This window comes from Neoarius graeffei, chromosome 21 (assembly GCF_027579695.1).
Source record: "Neoarius graeffei isolate fNeoGra1 chromosome 21, fNeoGra1.pri, whole genome shotgun sequence".
Classification (NCBI taxonomy): Eukaryota; Metazoa; Chordata; class Actinopteri; order Siluriformes; family Ariidae; genus Neoarius; species Neoarius graeffei.
The window spans coordinates 53,417,299-53,435,491 of NC_083589.1; the positions used below are offsets into that span (position 1 = coordinate 53,417,299).

Genomic DNA, 18,193 nt, shown 5'->3' on the forward strand with positions numbered 1-18,193 from the left:
TGGACTGTGGGGGAAACCGGAGCACCCCGAGGAAACCCACGCGGACACGGGGAGAACATGCAAACTCCGCACAGAAAGGCCCTCGCCGGCCACGGGGCTCAAACCCGGACCTTCTTGCTGTGAGGCGACAGCGCTAACCACTACACCACCGTGCCGCCCACATATTTTCTCATATATTTGAATTTAATGTCTGTTCTACATGGTCCCTGACAAATAAACAAAATAAATAAATTAAGTTATATTCAGTCAAAATGAGGACATTATCTTGAAATAACAAGATAACTAGAAAAGAATGATTGAATACCATAAAATAGTATGATATAAACTCAAAACAGGGAAACATGACCAAGAAATTCAATTGTTAAGAACAAAAATGAAATACTGAGTTAAAAAGTAATGGCATGTCTTGAGATAGCAAGTCAAAAATAGCAACATGCTATCTTGAACTAACTGGATAATAACTCAGAATAAAGACATTTCAAAATAACAAGATAGATGTAACTATAACTAGAAATAATGAGCTATGACATCTTAGAATAACATGTTAAATCAAAATAACTCGATATTAGGTTAAAATAATGATGTACTATCTTGAAATAATGAGCTAACTCAAAATAATGATATATTATTCGACCCACATTCACTGGATATGAGCAATCGTGCCATGCTCTGATTGGCTACTCTACTACTAGGATATCAGCTCATATACCATGAGTAGAGAAAAACAAAATGGCGGAGTGTGTTGCTTAACTAACCGAGGATGAAATAAAAACTCGCCTCGAAAATAAAACACCAAAAATAAAAAAAACAACAAAATATGGAATAAAATTATTTGATGGTAAGAATGTGTATTTTTTTTTTTATTTTTCAAGAATTATCATTATAGCATTTTTCACAAATTGATACTGTCATTTTGTTGGTTTGTTTACATTCTAAGTGGAAATGATTTTGTCGGACGTTTTACCGTAGATAAGGTTTTTATTGATCGAATTTGCAAAAAAATAAAAATCAAAATGTTTTGTTTCTCAAAATCCAGTGAATGTCAAAAGAATAAAACAGTCATTCCGCTCAATCTCGTCAATTTCATACACGGCTTACAGCCAACTCGGTGCTTCGTGCCTCATCGGTCATCAGCTCATGTACGACTCGATTTTATGGAATAACTGTGAAATATCTGTACGGTAAATGAGAAATGAACTTAAAATGCAATATATTAAGTGAGGATAGTATATCATTATCTTAAGGTAATGAGATAATAACTCTACATAATAATATATTAAGTTCATTAAGGACATCTTGAAATAACAAGTCAAAAATATCACACTGAGATGGTGAGATATTATACTGAAGAACTGACAAAATCTTTTTTTTCCCTTCAGATATAAAGAGATGGTATGTCAAGCCGAGTAAACAAAGGTCAAAAGCAATTCTGTGTAGCTATACACTTCACAGCAGTGTATGTCTTTAAAGAACCTGTGTGTGTGTCTGTGTTTGTGTGTGTGTGTGTGTATATATATGTACGCAGCAGTTGAATAGTAACACCCAGCCCAGGAAGTCACTGGAAAGTATCAACAGTCTACTGAAAATCTCCTCGACCTACTGAGAGCTGTGGGAACATTTTTTTCAAACTAGAGGTATTTAAAGATGTAGTGATTCAGAACAAATAGTAATTGAATCAAATTCCACCTCACAGGGGAGCAGGAAAGTCAGAGTAAGATGGAGAACGGGATGGCGGGAATGTCAGTCGACTACTTGCCTCTGGGAAAGAATATTAAAGCAAGATTAATGACTAATGATTTCTCTCAGAGAGGAGCAGCACTGCAAAAGATAGACATCCTGCAAGTATGATCAGAAAACCACAGGGTGCTGAGCAAGATATTAATCATACAGCTTTAATTATGTATTGGCATATTCCATCAGAATGGTGTAATGGCATTTACACACTAGAACAAATATTGGTTTTGGAAAATCCATATGAGTAATTATTCTCATCTATACATCCCTGCATTCACGCTAGAAAGTGACAAGTCATTGATGTCACTCACTCCTGGGATATCTACTGGAATCACTTTGCACTGATTTTTTTTTAGTGGTATTCAAATGCTAAAATGTATTTTAGTATTGAAATAAAACCCATGAAAAGTTCCATGTTTGCACAACAAAGCACTGTTGAGTTAGAAAGTCATGGCCTAATGGTGAGAGAAACAGCTTTGGGGCCAAAAGGTTGCCAGTTTGATTCCCTGGACCAGCAGAGATGGCTGAAGTGCCCTTAAGTAAGCCACCTAACCCCCCCTGCCAGGCTTTTAGTACTTGAGTCCGACTTGTGCCCTAATTTTAAGGACTCGTACTCGTAAATTGGAGACGAGAACTCGGTTTATTTTCTTTATTATTATTTTTTGTAACATGCCATAATAATTTGGCATAAGGCATTTATATCTACATTAATTTTATACTAATTTTGTTCAAGAGAATGTACATTCACCTGTTCATAGGTCATGTTCAGGAACAAACTAATGTTAATGGCGCTAAAATGCCTGGAGAGACGCCCCTAGGATTGTCTACTTTGCTTATACAGACTTCTAGTGCAGTGGGAAAAAAAATGCACTGCTATGTGTTCCATATGTAGAAGAACTACCGAGGAGACGACGGGGACAACCTCGAACTTCAATCATCATTTGGTAAGACTCCACCCAGAAAGGAAGTGACACACTATGTTCATTGCTCTGTTGATAGCAGAGCTTGCTTGCTGACCAATGAACTAGCTAGTGTTAACCCTCTCTCATGTTATTTGCCCTGTTAATAGTGGGTGGGGCTTGCTGAGCAATGAACAAGCTTTTTATCTGTAGCATATTAACTAAAATGGGGCAGTCGAGCAGTAATGTTAGTCCAACACAATACCAGAGATGCTTTCACATAAAGACAGTGACAGCCACCATCAAATGGTACAGTTGGAATCTTGTTTTCGGACTGGACTCAAAATTTTCTGTCATGACTTGGACTTGACTCAGACTTGAATACTGGGGACTCGAGACTGGACTCGGACTTGATGTTTAGTGACTTGACGACAACACTGCCCCAGGCTGCTCTGGGCATGTTGTACATCACTCCGGATAAGAGAATCTGCGAAATGCCTGTAATGTAATGTCGGAATTAAACACAAAATTGAAATTGTGATGATTCACAACTTGGATTGAAGGAATCTATTATTTTGTCTTGAGACAATAAGGTAATAACTAATTTGCATAAAATGAATGAAAGCTAAACAAGAAACTTGCCTCCATCTTGCTTGTCACTGTTTCCAAAATCATGGCTTGAGCGTACACAGGGTTGTATTGAGCGATGGCGAGTTAACTTTAAAAGTTACATCAGTATTTACACAGGGAAAGTTCCTTGCAGAACCTTCAGTCATTTTATGCAGGCGCGTCCTTCATACCTTCGAGGTTTCCAGATTTTTCTTGAGTAGAAATGCCAGAGACTGCTCGGTTTTTCAGTAGTGTCCAGACCACTGCTTTTAAACACAAGCACTTGCCTTTAAAACCAGGGGATAGAAAATGAGGACCAAAGATCATGTCTTTTTTCATTTCTTTCTTTTTACATAAAAGCAAGGGACAATAAAAATAAATTAAACAAATATGTCTGAATGAATATGTATGAATTTGAAGCATTGAAGTCAACAACTAAAAAGAGTCTAATATATTGTATGGTGCCAATATATTGCTTTATGAAAGGTCCTAGTTGTAATCAGAGGTGGAAAAACAACACAGAAGTGGTACTTGCTGGAAGTAAAAGTACAGGTATTGTGTAAAAGCTTACTCAATTAAATGTAGAATGGATTCCAGCCTCATTATTAGGCGGCTGATAAAACAGCACTTGATCCTGGGATTTGCTCAATGCACTAAATGTACAGCAGTAGAAAGTGTCAGGTGAAAATATGCAGAAGTAAAAACACTGTATTTACTGGTGAAAGCTGCAGCAAGTGACTGGACAAGACATGAAAAATTATACATAATATGAACACGAGTGTTTTACTGGAAAACACACCACTTGTATTTTTCATACGAGCTCAATCCGGGACATGGAGGACCAATACTGTGACATAAATCTCTATATGTCACTCATGAGGAAATTGATGAATTGTTTTGATAAATTTGGGTACTTTTTGTTTGTGAATGTGTCTATATCATAAAAAGAACATCACATGTTAGCTTGAAGATATGAAGTTTCTCTTCTCGTGTTGAAAAACTTGTATTTTTTATATGCAATACATCGCAGATCTGAGTGACATATTTAAATCATATTAGCTGGCGTTGAGTGGTATATCAGATATATTCCATTCAGCTAGCATGATATCAAAAGAGTCGAAGACGAGTAGCTGAATGGAATATATCTGATATGCCATGAAAAAAAGCCATTATTATTATTATTATTATTATTATATATTCTTTTCATATCAGCATTCTCAAAGGCCAGTGCTAGCTTACCTACAAGCTAGCACCATCAGCGCAGCAGTGAAGTCACCTTCCAGTCGGTGTAGCATTCATCAGTAGTGTTAGCGAATGCGAATAAAGAGGTCAAACCAGTGCTATCGAGAGCAAGTAGCACAGGCTAACTACCGAGAAACTAAGATTTCTGTCTCCAGACTCTTCTTCTATGCACACTCACTACAGTATTTTTCACTCAGACTTTATTCATTTCCCTATGTAATTTACTTAGTTACTTTTAAAATCAACATTGACAACTACATAAAACAAAGCTACCTAGGAGCCAAAATTCTCTCAAAATCTTCTCTTTTTAATGAAGCAAACTGTTTACAAATTGTCACAGTCACTCGCTAGCGCAGAAGTTTTATGTCTCCGATGTGTCTCTTTTCCAGTTTTTTTATGTCCGTTGGTATGTTTTTCTCTTGTAAATATACGCGAAGAACATATAACGAAGTTTTGGTTGCCTTTCGGGTGTTTATCCTCTATGCACTTCAAGTTATTCTGGCTATGAGGTAATGAAGGAACATCAAGTTGTGATGAAGATTATGTTGTGATTGCTGTGAGGATTGCGGGCTGGCAGCCATCTTCTCCCTATCTGTGTAGCAGCCACGGTGATGAAAAGACAGCACCCCACTCACCATGCCGAAAGCGAGCAACAGGGATTCATGCATGTTGTCCGTGTGTTTGTGTCACTCCCAACCACTAGGGGTGCTACATTGTGTCATGGCCAACTTGGGCTTCATTTTCCATCAGCTGCATCAGATTGCTGGGTTTCAGTCACATGACTTTTCTTAGCGGTTTTACCAGAAGTGAAATAGCAGGTGGTCTAAATGGCTGCCGTAGTGCAAACAACTAGCGATAACTTATCAGCGTATGTTCGTAATCTAGAAGCCACTGCTGGCTTTAGATATATTCAGAAGATTGCTATGTCCAATGGAATCGACCCCTTCAGTCTGGGAAAGAAGGATTTGTTATATGATCTCGAAAACTACCCTTCAGTCGAGTTCCCTGACATCTTGAACTAGCTGGTGTTGCAGACGTCCTTCTACACCGCAAAACAGATGAAAGCGTAGAAGAGTATGGAGGCTTACAACTTTTTTGTATGTGGCTGGGTAAAGGACATTGCTATCAAGTCGCTGCCGAATGAATCCTGTATTGTTTTTGCCCGTGTAAGTATGTTTTTTTTAAGCTTTTCATTTGCGTCTTTACAACGAAGCGCTGCAAGTTGAAGTGTAAACAAACAACAGTTGGCTTGATTCTCACTTGTGTTGGCTCTTATCTCTCAGCTAAATCATTCACAAAGATCATCAGAAACCCCTTTAAAGACCTGGATCTCAGTTAAACAAGATGGAGAAGTGATCACGGCGCATTGTAACTGTACGGCTGGGGAAGAATTTTGTCGCGATCTTCATGCATATGGACTTTGTGAGGAGTAAACAAAGAAACAGCTGGGGACTTTAGCACTTTGTGACTAAAAAAGTACCATAAAATAACGACACACAGCAAGAAAAGTACTTGGAAAACACTAAGGCCATAGCTGAGAGGGAAATACAAACCTTTCATCAAGTGATCACTGCAAACTCGAGCACGCTTCAACTCGGCTCCCTTCGATTTCAGTGAGAGGTTCAAAAGTCACCTTTCTCGACGTCTTTTTGTGAAATCCTGTGTTTGTTCACCCTTTTTTATCAGTTCACGGGGAACTCTGAAGAAACTTTTATCAGTTTCATGGTTTGATCAATTCAAACAACCTAAAACAACACAAGCGTAAGGCATTTTTCGTGCAAGCAATGCACCTTCTCTGTACAAACGCTTTGTCAACTGAGCTTTGGTAGCCCACCAGCTAAAGTTTTGAATAACTAATGAGGCAGATGTGACGTCATGTGAAACCCAAGCAGTTCCAACACATCATACCGGTATGACCCTGTCACATGCCCTCTTTATCACACTCGGCTTTTGGATTGGTGTCCGTATTTAAGTTTTGAGTTTTCTGTTTAGATGTTGTTGCCTGTATACTGACGTGTGTTTTGTGCTCTGTTTCCCTCGCGCTTATTTCATTCACCATGTTCCATGTCCATTCCCTGACAAATGCTATTTACAGGATATCATGCTTTTAGCGGGCGGCACGGTGGTGTAGTGGTTAGCGCTGTCGCCTCACAGCAAGAAGGTCCTGGGTTCGAGCCCCGGGGCCGGCGAGGGCCTTTCTGTGTGGAGTTTGCATGTTCTCCCCGTGTCCGCGTGGGTTTCCTCCGGGTGCTCCGGTTTCCCCCACAGTCCAAAGACATGCAGGTTAGGTTAACTGGTGGCTCTAAATTGACCGTAGGTGTGAATGTGAGTGTGAATGGTTGTCTGTGTCTATGTGTCAGCCCTGTGATGACCTGGCGACTTGTCCAGGGTGTACCCCGCCTTTCGCCCGTAGTCAGCTGGGATAGGCTCCAGCTTGCCTGCGACCCTGTAGAAGGATAAAGCGGCTAGAGATAATGAGATGAGATCATGCTTTTAGCGTGTGTGAGATGTGATTTTTTTTTTTTTTTTGGTTAACCTGAATACCAGTGCACAAAATATTGAGATTAACTTTTAAGTATTTGCACGTCACTTAATTCTGATTACATCCCTAAATTAATAAATTATTCATGAAATCTTTAAATGGTCAGCCTCCCAGACAATAAAAAGTTTGTGTTCATAAAGCAGTGTGGTATCATAACTGAAAATACTCCAAGAATAATCAGGAGCAGTGCTGAAAGCACAAGTGGATGACTTCTTACACTCTGACCGTGAGTTGAGCCTATGAGCTGTCACTCCATGACATATGATGAGTGTCTAAGACACAAAAGCCAGTGAACACACCATCTCAGCCTCTTTCTTTCTTCTCGCTGGAATAGACTTGAATTGTTGATTTGAATTGTTGGTGGCAGGATTCGGTACAGCTTTTCTCTGACAGGTCTTCCAGCTTGAAAATCCTTTTAAAGCAACCTCTTTTACAGATTGACTTTATTCTTTTAAACCACTGTTTCTGTAAACAAGGAATTTTCTTTTCTACGTGAAATGTTCATGCAATGTAGTTGACGCTGTAATGCTTCACTCCACAACCAGGCAGGAATTGGAGGCAGCCAGATAATTGTCTTCAAATCCATGTCTGCACTGTTGGTTTTAGATGCCAAATGCTGAAATCCCTTTTTCTAAAAGTGCAGCTCGCAGAAAATGAACTTTGCTCAAATAATATACTTTCGCTGTCAAGGTCAGCATCTGAGTGCAAAAAGAAATAAGCACTAGCGTACGACCTTGGTATTATTTTTAGCTTTCTCTGAACCACATATTTGATATTTAATTATAAGCACTTTCCATTAACTGTGCATTGTTCTCTGAGTACGACCTGTACTACCTGCGTGTGCTTTCATAACCTCACATTTAGCTAACCGCAATTCTGTGCTTAGTTGTCTGAAAGAAAAAAAAAAAAACCTTAATAAATGCAATTCAAAATTCAGCTGCTAGGACACACACACACACACACACACACCAAATACTCAGCTCACCTAACACCCATTCTCCATCAGTTCCCCTGGCTGAATGTTTCATCATCCATTAATACAACCTTGTCCTCCTAACAACTGAGTATTTCTCGGTGTCCTTAGACTTGCACATGAAATTTTATGAGCTCTCACTAGATTTTGCTTAATGTGGATGTAATTGAACACAAATACATGATTCAGGATGAACAGATAATGTGTTCTGAGCAAATAGAAATACAGCAGATATGATTGATTAGGGGGCGGCACGGTGGTGTAGTGGTTAGCGCTGTTGCCTCACAGCAAAAAGGTCCGGGTTCGAGCCCCGTGGCCGGCGAGGGCCTTTCTGTGTGGAGTTTGCATGTTCTCCCCGTGTCCGCGTGGGTTTCCTCCGGGTGCTCCGGTTTCCCACACAGTCCAAAGACATGCAGGTTAGGTTAACTGGTGACTCTAAATTGACCGTAGGTGTGAATGTGAGTGTGAATGGTTGTCTGTCTCTATGTGTCAGCCCTGTGATGACCTGGCGACTTGTCCAGGGTGTACCCCGCCTTTCGCCCGTAGTCAGCTGGGATAGGCTGCAGCTTGCCTGAGACCCTGTAGAACAGGATAAAGCGGCTAGAGATAATGAGATGAGATGAGACTATTCATTTTCTGTTTTATTTTTTCAGATATTTTTTAGGATGCTATTTCTCCTTCAAGTGGCACGGTGGTGTAGTGGTTAGCACTGTTGCCTCACAGCAAGAAGGTCCTGGGTTCGAGCCGAGTGGCCGGTGAGGACCTTTCTGTATGGAGTTTGCATGTTCTCCCAGTGTCTGCATGGGTTTCCTCCGGGTGCTCCGGTTTCCTCCAAAGACATGCGGGTTAGGCTAATTGGTGGCTCTGAATTGACCGTAGGTGTGAATATGAGTGTGAATTGTTGTTTGTCTCTGTGCGTCAGCCCTGCGATGACCTGGCAACTTGCCCAGGGTGTACCCTGCCTCTCACTCATAGTCAGCTGGGATAAGCTCCAGTTTGTCCACGACCCTGCACAGGATAAGTGGTTACAGATATTTCTCCCTCAGTTTTCGACCAATCATCACCAAATTTCACATGAAGAATACCTCTGGGCTTAATTACGTTGCTTTGATTTTTGGTGCTGATCTAGATCACCAAACCGGAATGATCCATGAAAACCTGGCTTTTTTAAAATCACTTATAACTGTCAATTTTCATGATTTTTTCAATCAGGTTTTTTTTTTTTTGTTCAGGGCAGCAGGGTGCAACTTTTCCTTGACCATCAATTGACAAAGGTCTGCTAGCACAAATTACTGTAACTTTAGTCACAGTCTCTATCTTGTTTATATTGATATAGCAAATAGAAATAACAACTATATGAGCAAGGTTTTAAACGACTTGTCCTGCACACATGTCCAGTTGAGAACTTGAGTGATGTAGCTGAGTTTGAGGAACTGTCAGATCCAGAATTCAAACACCATTGTGACTAGATTTATGAAGTTTGCTTTGCAAGCTACACGCGCCGTTGCCGTCCTGCAGAACACCCCGCTGTTCACTCTGAGCCCATGAAATTTAGACATGAAATGACATCAACAGTAATTGACAGTGGTTATGGTAATGAGTAGAGAAGAAGAGAGAGTGAGTTCTGTCTTAAGTAAAGAGAATATTAAACAACAACAGCAAATAAATAAATAGTAATACAAAAAAGCCAGCATGGTGGTGCAATGGCAAGCATTGTTGCCTCACAGCAAGAAGGTTCCTGGGTTTATCCAGCCACTGGGGTTTGCACAAGCCAGCGCATACTTAGTGCTGGTCCCAAGCCCAGATAGATTGGGGAGGGTTGCATCAGGAAGGGCATCCGGTGTAAAACCTCCGCCAAATCAAATATCCTGAACAGATCCACTGTGGCGACCCCTAATAGGAGCAGCCGAAAGAAGAAGTAATACCAAAAAAAGAAAAGAAAAGAAGGGGCAGGAAAACACTGAGTAATATTATACTGTCTATGTTGTTTAGAAATTCACAACTTTTGAATGAACATGCTATATCTTTAAATCAATTTTCATTTTTTGAAACGGTTTAATGGTGGAAGTCACTCAGTAAGTTCAACATGCTTATGTGTATACTGTATGTGCCATATCAATTTGATTCATTTATTATGGAGCTTGTTTTCTTAATTCATTAATGTAATGTCTGGACAGAAATTGCTTCCACTAATCAGACCAAAGAACACATAGTTAAAACAATAAATAAGCCAATGAATCATATTGTGAGGAAAACAAACAAACCCATACCACTAACGAGACCGTCAATGATGGCGTAGCTCACTCCGGCGCCATCTAGTCCAGAAGGAACGATCTAAAATGGGCTGCCTTGCACAATAAATGTTGCAAGCTATGCACACTATCTACAAGCTATATAGAGAAGCGATATACACCCTAGGAATACTGAACTATTTGCCAGAAGGAATCCAAAACGGCGAAAAATTGACTGTGAAGAAGCAATTTTTGTTGAACTTCTCATTAAGGCTTAATTAGTCCATAATTTCATTAATAAGTTACATTATTAATAAGTTACATACATTAAGCAAATCTGGGTAGAAGTTATATGCACCCTAGGTACCCCTACCTTCATGCCAGAAAGAATCAAAATCGGTGAAGAATTGAAGGAAAAGAAGCGATTTGTGTGGAAACTGCTCATTAGAGCTTAATTAGTCCATATCTTCATTATTAATTGCAATTATGCAAATTTGGGTAGATGCTATATGCACCCCAGGTAGACCTACCTTCCTGAAAAAAGAATAAAAATCAGGGAAGAATTGAGAGAGAAGAAGCAATTTTCATGAAATGTGGACGACGCTGGACGGATGACAGACAACGCATGATAGGATAAGCTCATCACCTGTCAGCTGGATGAGCTAATAACCAACTTATTAGGATTAACTTCATATTCAGTTGCTAAACATCTCATCTCATCTCATCATCTCTAGCCACTTTATCCTGTTTTACAGGGTCGCAGGCAAGCTGGAGCCTATCCCAGCTGACTACGGGCGAAAGGCGGGGTACACCCTGGACAAGTCACCAGGTCATCACAGGGCTGACACATAGACACAGACAACCATTCACACTCACATTCACACCTACAGTCAATTTAGAGTCACCAGTTAACCTAACCTGCATGTCTTTGGACTGTGGGGGAAACTGGAGCACCCGGAGGAAACCCACGCGGACACGGGGAGAACATGCAAACTCCACACAGAAAGGCCCTCGCCAGCCACGGGGCTCGAACCCGGACCTTCTTGCTGTGAGGCGACAGTGCTAACCACTACACCACCGTGCCGCCCGTTGCTAAGCATAATAACCACAATAATAATCAGTTTAAAATCAACATAGGCAGATCAGTGTATATATCATATACTGTAGTGCTCCAATGTGCCATGTGTAGCAAAGTTTACACTGAAAAAAGTAACCTATAGAATTTACCCAATAAATCTGAGGTAACAATTTGCATTAACTTGTTTGGGGTAGATTTAATTCCATATATTGAGTATAAAATAACTGAAATAAAAAGTTATGAAATACTTAAATAAATTGGGTAAAATTTACCTCACATTTATGTATCGATTCAACAGCTACTTTCTCACTGAAATTGGGTAAAATTATCTCTTGTTTGCTAGTAGGTAATACCTGATAATTACTAATTAAAGGTCATCAGTATCAGTTAGTAACCATTACTTGTTTGGAGAAGGTAAGATGTACCCCCCCAAAAAAAGACTTTCAGATGGTTCATCATCTCAATGTTTTTAATCCATAAAATCATCAAAAAAAAAACCACAGAATAAAGTGCAGTACAACAGCTTCACACAACATTTCAATTAATGAACCTGTTTTATAACTCACTAACTAACAGCTTCAAATGTTGTTTCTGGACTGACCAAATCTGCAGTCCAGGTGCATTTATACAACAAATAACTGAACCGCCTTGTTTATATGCAGCAATGATGCACCAAATGATCAAAAAACACAAAATAAAGTGCAGTACAACAGCGTCACACAACATTTCAAGTAATGAACCTGTTTTATAACTCACTAAACTAACAGCTTCAAATGTTGTTTCTGGATAATTGGCTAATGCAAACAACACTTTCAGCCGGAGAGAGGAAGATGGCAGTCCGAGAGTTCCCTGTCCCGCTCACTCAAACACGCGGTCTGACGCATGCGCAATTTGGAGCACAGGACTCACAGCTTTGGGGTATATTTTACCGTATTTTTCCATGTAATGGTTGTTACTGTTAACGAATAGGTAGCATATGTATAATTTACCCATTACTTTATAATTCCTTGGCTGACTGCAATAATCGAGTACATTTTATATGGTTTGCATAGATTATATTTACCACTCTCCAAAATCACTTCTTACAGTGTAGTTTCTGGCCTTGTAGACCATACATCAGACTTTTGATGTTTTGTTTCTCATGCTCTGCATGTCTGCGAGTGCATATGCATGCATTACATATCCCTGCCCTCATTAACATGTCTGAAACAAAATATCATTTGCTAATTAGCTATAATTACACCTGTAGAGAATTTCCATCGTATAAATCTCACTAATGGTGGGTTGATCGTGACATTTTCCATGCAGAGATTTACACAATATGCTTTCCTGTTAACTTCTGCTGAGCTTTGGGTTGAGCTTGCACCAGGATAACTACAGAATGCTAATGTCTGTTTACTCTCTGGGTGTTTCCAAGTATCACTGCGCCAAACCCCAAGCATCTGAAGATGTGTTTTTAAATTCTTGCAAGAATCTGGATCATATCCAGAGCAAATCTGGAGATTTATTTGATAATGCCATGATCGGAGAGGACCTATCATATATGATGCTATTACATATGGGTCATTGTTTTAAATCCATCCATCCATTATCTGTAGCCACTTATCCTGTACAGGGTTGCAGGCAAGCTGGAACCGATCCCAGCTGACTATGGGTGAGAGGCTGGGTACACCCTGGACAAGTCACCAGATCATCGCAGGGCTGACACAGAGACACAACCATTCACACTCACACCTATGGTCAATTTAGAGCCACCAATTAGCCTAACCTGCATGTCTTTGGACTGTGAGGGAAACCGGAGCACCCGGAGAAAACCCACACAGACACGGGGAGAACATGCACACAGAAAGGCCCCCGTCGGCCACTAGGCTCAAACCCAGAACCTTCTTGCTGTGAGGCGATAGTGCTAACCACTACACCACCGTGCCGCCCCATTGTTTGAAATATCCAGGAAAAAACATTTCTGGATTCTGGGGTATTTTGAGCAGTGTATGTTTGAATGATACGGATGTCTTTTCTGGCCAGCACGGTGTTGTACTGGTTAGCACTGTCGCCTCACAGCAAGAAGGTTCTGGGTTTGAGCCCAGTTGCCAACAGGGCCTTTCTGTGTGGAGCTTGCATGTTGTCTGCATGGGTTTCCTCTGGGTGCTCTGCAGGGCCGTGCAAAGACCTTTGGAGGGGCAGGGGCTCAACATTCAAAAAAGGGCACTTGGAACAAATTTTTCACACAAGTTAACTTTATTCAAAACTAAATTTCAATTGCAACTGAACATTCTGTGTGTCTTGATAGAATATGTTGTGGACGTCGTCATTCAGCCTTAAGTTTTCGAAGCTGCTAGAATATGTTATTAACACCGTCGTTCAAACTAAAGTTTCCGAATCTGCCACGTTAATGAAATGGATGGAGGAAATGGTTTAAATATAGCCAAGGCGGCTTCATTAAATGATAAACAACCCTACGCATTTACTGTTGTGTTCTAAGCTGCACAATATTGCATGTTCAGATAAGAAATGAAAGGAGACTTTCAGTGTGACCTCACCATGCCGTTCCTCGCACTGTCTCCCACTGTCAACCGCCTGCATGCGCTTTCTGCACGGAGGTTCACTGAATGCATGACGTCACGGATTGATGCCCGCATTTACATAGAAAAACGTTATTTTATAAATCTATAATTTCATATATTATTGTCAAATTGTAGAGAATATTGATGTTGGAGCTAACTTATCTTTTACAAATATTAAAAAAAAAAAAAAACAGTCCCTATGAAAAGGGCACTTTGGACAGCAAACAGAAAAGGGGCAGGGGCTAGAGCACCTGTAGCACCGGTTCATTGCACGTGGGTGGTGCTCTGGTTTGTCCCAGTCTAAAGCCATATGGTTAGGTTAACTGACTACACTAAATTGCCGATAGGTGTGTGAATGGTTGAGAGGAGAAAACCTCTATAATAATCCAGTAGAAGCCAACAGGAAACAACTACTGTAATTCTTCCCTAGAGACTTTGATGGTTGATGCCATCAGAGTGGCCATGTCACTGCAGTGATATGCCAGATAGATAGATGTCTTTTCCTCTACAAAACATAAGGACAAATTTAAGTGTGAGATATCCTTTACAGGTGACACAGTGGTGTCGTGGTTAACACTGTCGCCTCACAGCAAGAAGGTTCTGGGTTTGAGCCCAGTGGCTGACTGGGGCCTTTCTGTGTGGAGTTTGCATGTTCTCCCCGTGTCTGTGTGGGTTTCCTCCCGGTGCTCAGGTTTCCCCCACAGTCTAAAGACATGCAGGTTAGGTTAATTGGTGGCTCTAAATTGACCGTAGGTGTGAACGTGAGTGTGAATTGTTGTTTGTCTCTGTGTGTCAGCCCTGCAATGACCGGGCGACTTGTCCAGGGTGTACCCTGCCTCTCGCCCATAGTCAGCTGAGATAGGCTCCAGCTCGCCTGCGACCCTGCACAGGATAAGCGGTTACAGATAATGGATGGACATCCTTTACCGTGATGTTGCAAAAAATGTCACTTATGTTTCAGATGAATGTAAACATAATCATCTGCTATTGCTGTTTCTGTCTATTGAAGAGTGTCTCCTTGGAATTCCAGTGTCTGTTTTGTAAAGGCCATCCTACTGATCTATCTATCTATCTATCTATCTATCTATCTATCTATCTATCTATCTATCTATCTATCTATCTATCTATCTTATCAGCCGTAAATTATTGAGAGATGTTGGAAGAATGAGCTAAAATATGACTCAAGCTAGCTAAAAAGATGCTTGAATCATGCTGTGTGATTCAGCATGGGCTTTGTTATGGCAAGACACATACATGTTAACTCCAAAAAGGCATCACCTGTTCTGCAGTGTCTCAAAATCTTTACTTTCTCTAAAAAATCCTTAGCAACTACTAACATAACCATGCATAAAATAAGGTAATCTTATCTCAATTTGGTTCAGCAATAACTATTAAACTGTGATATGTTGCACACTGCATTAAATCCAAAACGAATCTTGATCAGTTGAGTGGGCGGCATGGTGGTGTAGTGGTTAGCACTGTCGCCTCACAGCAAGAAGGTTCTAGGTTTGAGCCCAGTGGCCAATGGGGGCCTTTCTGTGTGGAGTTTGCATGTTCTCCCTGTGTCTGTGTGGGCTTCCTCTGGGTGCTCTGGTTTCCCTCACAGTCCAAAGACATGCAGGTTAGGCTAATTGGTGGCTCTAAACTGACTGTAAATGTGAGTATGAATGGTTGTTTGTCTCTATGTGTCAGCCCTGTGATGACCTGGAGACTTGTCCAGGGTGTACCCACCTCTCACCCATAGTCAGCTGGGATAGGCTCCAGCTTGCCCGTGACCCTGCACAGGATAAGTGGTTATGGATAATTGATGGATGGATAATTTAAGTGGCTTTAGTTTGCTTGCAGCTGAACTTTTTTGCTATTTCGCAGTCAGGAAAGAGTAGGGGTGCAATTTCTGTAAAGTGGTCTGCAACCAACATGGGAAGATTGTGTTGTGCAATAAAATTGCAGAACACAACTTTGGATTTCATAACATTGTCACTACCAACTTTACTAGGTTGTTTCTGAGCGAAAAAAAAAAAAATTGGCTGCTGATTCCTTCTCTCTGTTACATTTCACTGATGAAGCTTCAATATCATATGTTCTTTTAGGTCATACATCCCCAATGCCACAACCTTAATGTTCTGATTACAAAGTGAACAACTGCCATCGTCACTTCCTAGTTTTGATGGAAGAATAATGCCATCAAAAATTTCCATGCATTCTGGAAGAAACCGACTGCCTGATTTTGTCTTCAATCATTTCTTTGATGGAACCTCCACCATGACTCGCCTTGTGTACTTGAAAAATTCACGCTCAGCCTGAAGGTGACTACTCATGCAACTGCATATATGTGGACATTCAGATCAATTTGTGTTATTCCGGAAACACAGATTGAGCAATTCCAAATGTAAATGAAGGCGTTTTCTGCAATGTTTGTGTACTAAACCTTTGAATTTCTTTTCTTTTTTTTTACGGTAAAAGCATAATTTCCATAGTATTTTACCAATATGCCTGTATTAATTTCAAATGCCCAAAATCTGTACTAAATACGGATAAACCGTAGGAGTTGACAGGTATGAAGACATAGTTCATATTCAAGGGATAATGCACAAGTAGAAAATCTCAAAAGGGATTGATCCAGAATCCAAATGATAGCACAAGGACGAGATTTAAAATGGGAAGATTATAGACAGGAAATAAGGTCTGGAAATGTGCAATACAACAGGCAAAACCTTGCACCAAGGAAGAGAAACAAGAAAGAATAATAATAAAAAAAAACTGCTGGGCACTAAGGGAGAATCCATGACCATGGTAAAATAAGATTTTCTAGCATTTATAAACCCCAGCAAATTTATCTAAATTAGAATTATCCGTATGTCATAACTGCTATTATTCTATCCACATTCACTGGATATGAGCAATCACATGCTCTGATTGGCTACTCTACTACTAGGATATTCACTCATATACTGTGTAGGTGCAATTGGTAATTGAGTGATCAATCTCATTAAATCTGAAGGTTAACTAGACAGGGACACTCTAACGAGTGCAAACCCCGCCTTTTCCCTATTAAAATACATTGGGCGAAAATTTCGAAGTTCTGCCATGACCTTGACCTTTGACCTTTGACCTCCAAAATTTAATGGTTTCCTTCCTGGGTGATTGGCAACACGTACAAAATTTGGTTCAAATCGATCCATTGGTTCTTGAGATATCTTGCAGACACACAGACAGACAGACAGACAGACAGATACACACACACACAGACTGACGCAGGTGAAAATAATAACCCCTCCGACTACTGTCGGCGGGGTTAATAATTAAATAATTAAATTGAATCAGTCTCATTTGAATCATACCATTGAATCATTCTCATTGAATCATTTTCATTGAATCACTCTCATTGAATCATACCATTAATTTTGGTGCTCAATAATAAATTACCAAACAGCTAAATTATGGTATATTCCAAATTATTATGATCACTTACCATATTACATAACTCATATGCACCTTGAATTCTTTGAGATTGTGTGACTTCAAAAATATTGGAACACAAATAAACACACAGTTTCAATAATAACTGAATTTATTATAACAAAGATAAAAATGGATAATATCAGTTGGAATCATTATATACAAATATGATATGGTATGTGTGTGTGTGTGTGTGTGTGTGTGTGTGTGTGTGTGTGAGTGTGTTGTGGTGAAGACAAAAGATTAGCTTTGTGTGCTAATTAAGATGTTTTGTGTGTGTGGAAGGCCTTATGACCACGTGTTTCTAAGTACAGCAAGAGATTTAGCTTGGGTTGCTAATTGAGATGTGTTGGCCATGTGTGGAGCCACAGATTAGCCTTGTGTCGCTAGCTAAGACAAAGGAATGCTAGCTAAGATGTGTTTGTGTGTGGCCACGTGGCCTGACACAGAGTTAGCCTGTGCGTGGCCTGAACAAAGAGTTAGCATGGATTGCTAGCTAAGTTGTGTTTGTGTGTGGCCTGTGGCCTAAGCAAAAGGTTAGCCTAGCTTTCTAACGAGACAAAGCCGTGTGTTTAGCTAAGGTGTGTTTGTGGGGCCTGTGGCCACGTGTTTCTAAGTAACAAATGACTAGCCGGTAGCTAACCCACTAGCTCATAACACTACTAAATCCACTGAAATCTTGATGAGGTCAAAATGTGTGTGAGAATGAAATTAGGATGTTAGTGAGGAATAGAGAAGCATGCACAGCTTATCTATTAAACAATTGAGAGATTAAAGCAATACAGTCATCAATTCAAAAGCTGCGTGTCTACAGTGTAAGCAATTAAACCATTCCTGAGTTTAAATTCACACTACTTCAATA

At 40.2% G+C, this 18,193-nt stretch overlaps 1 protein-coding gene across 1 annotated transcript in view; it reads left to right on the forward strand.

Moving 5' to 3' along the window:
* The first annotated feature begins 1,716 nt into the window (after window positions 1–1,716).
* Window positions 1,717–18,193, forward strand: part of LOC132869975 (tigger transposable element-derived protein 4-like) — a 93,205-nt gene continuing 76,728 nt past the window's right edge. The window contains exon 1 of the mRNA XM_060903538.1: window positions 1,717–1,842. Coding sequence (XP_060759521.1) covers window positions 1,717–1,842 — 126 coding nt within the window. The remainder of the gene's footprint in view (window positions 1,843–18,193) is intronic.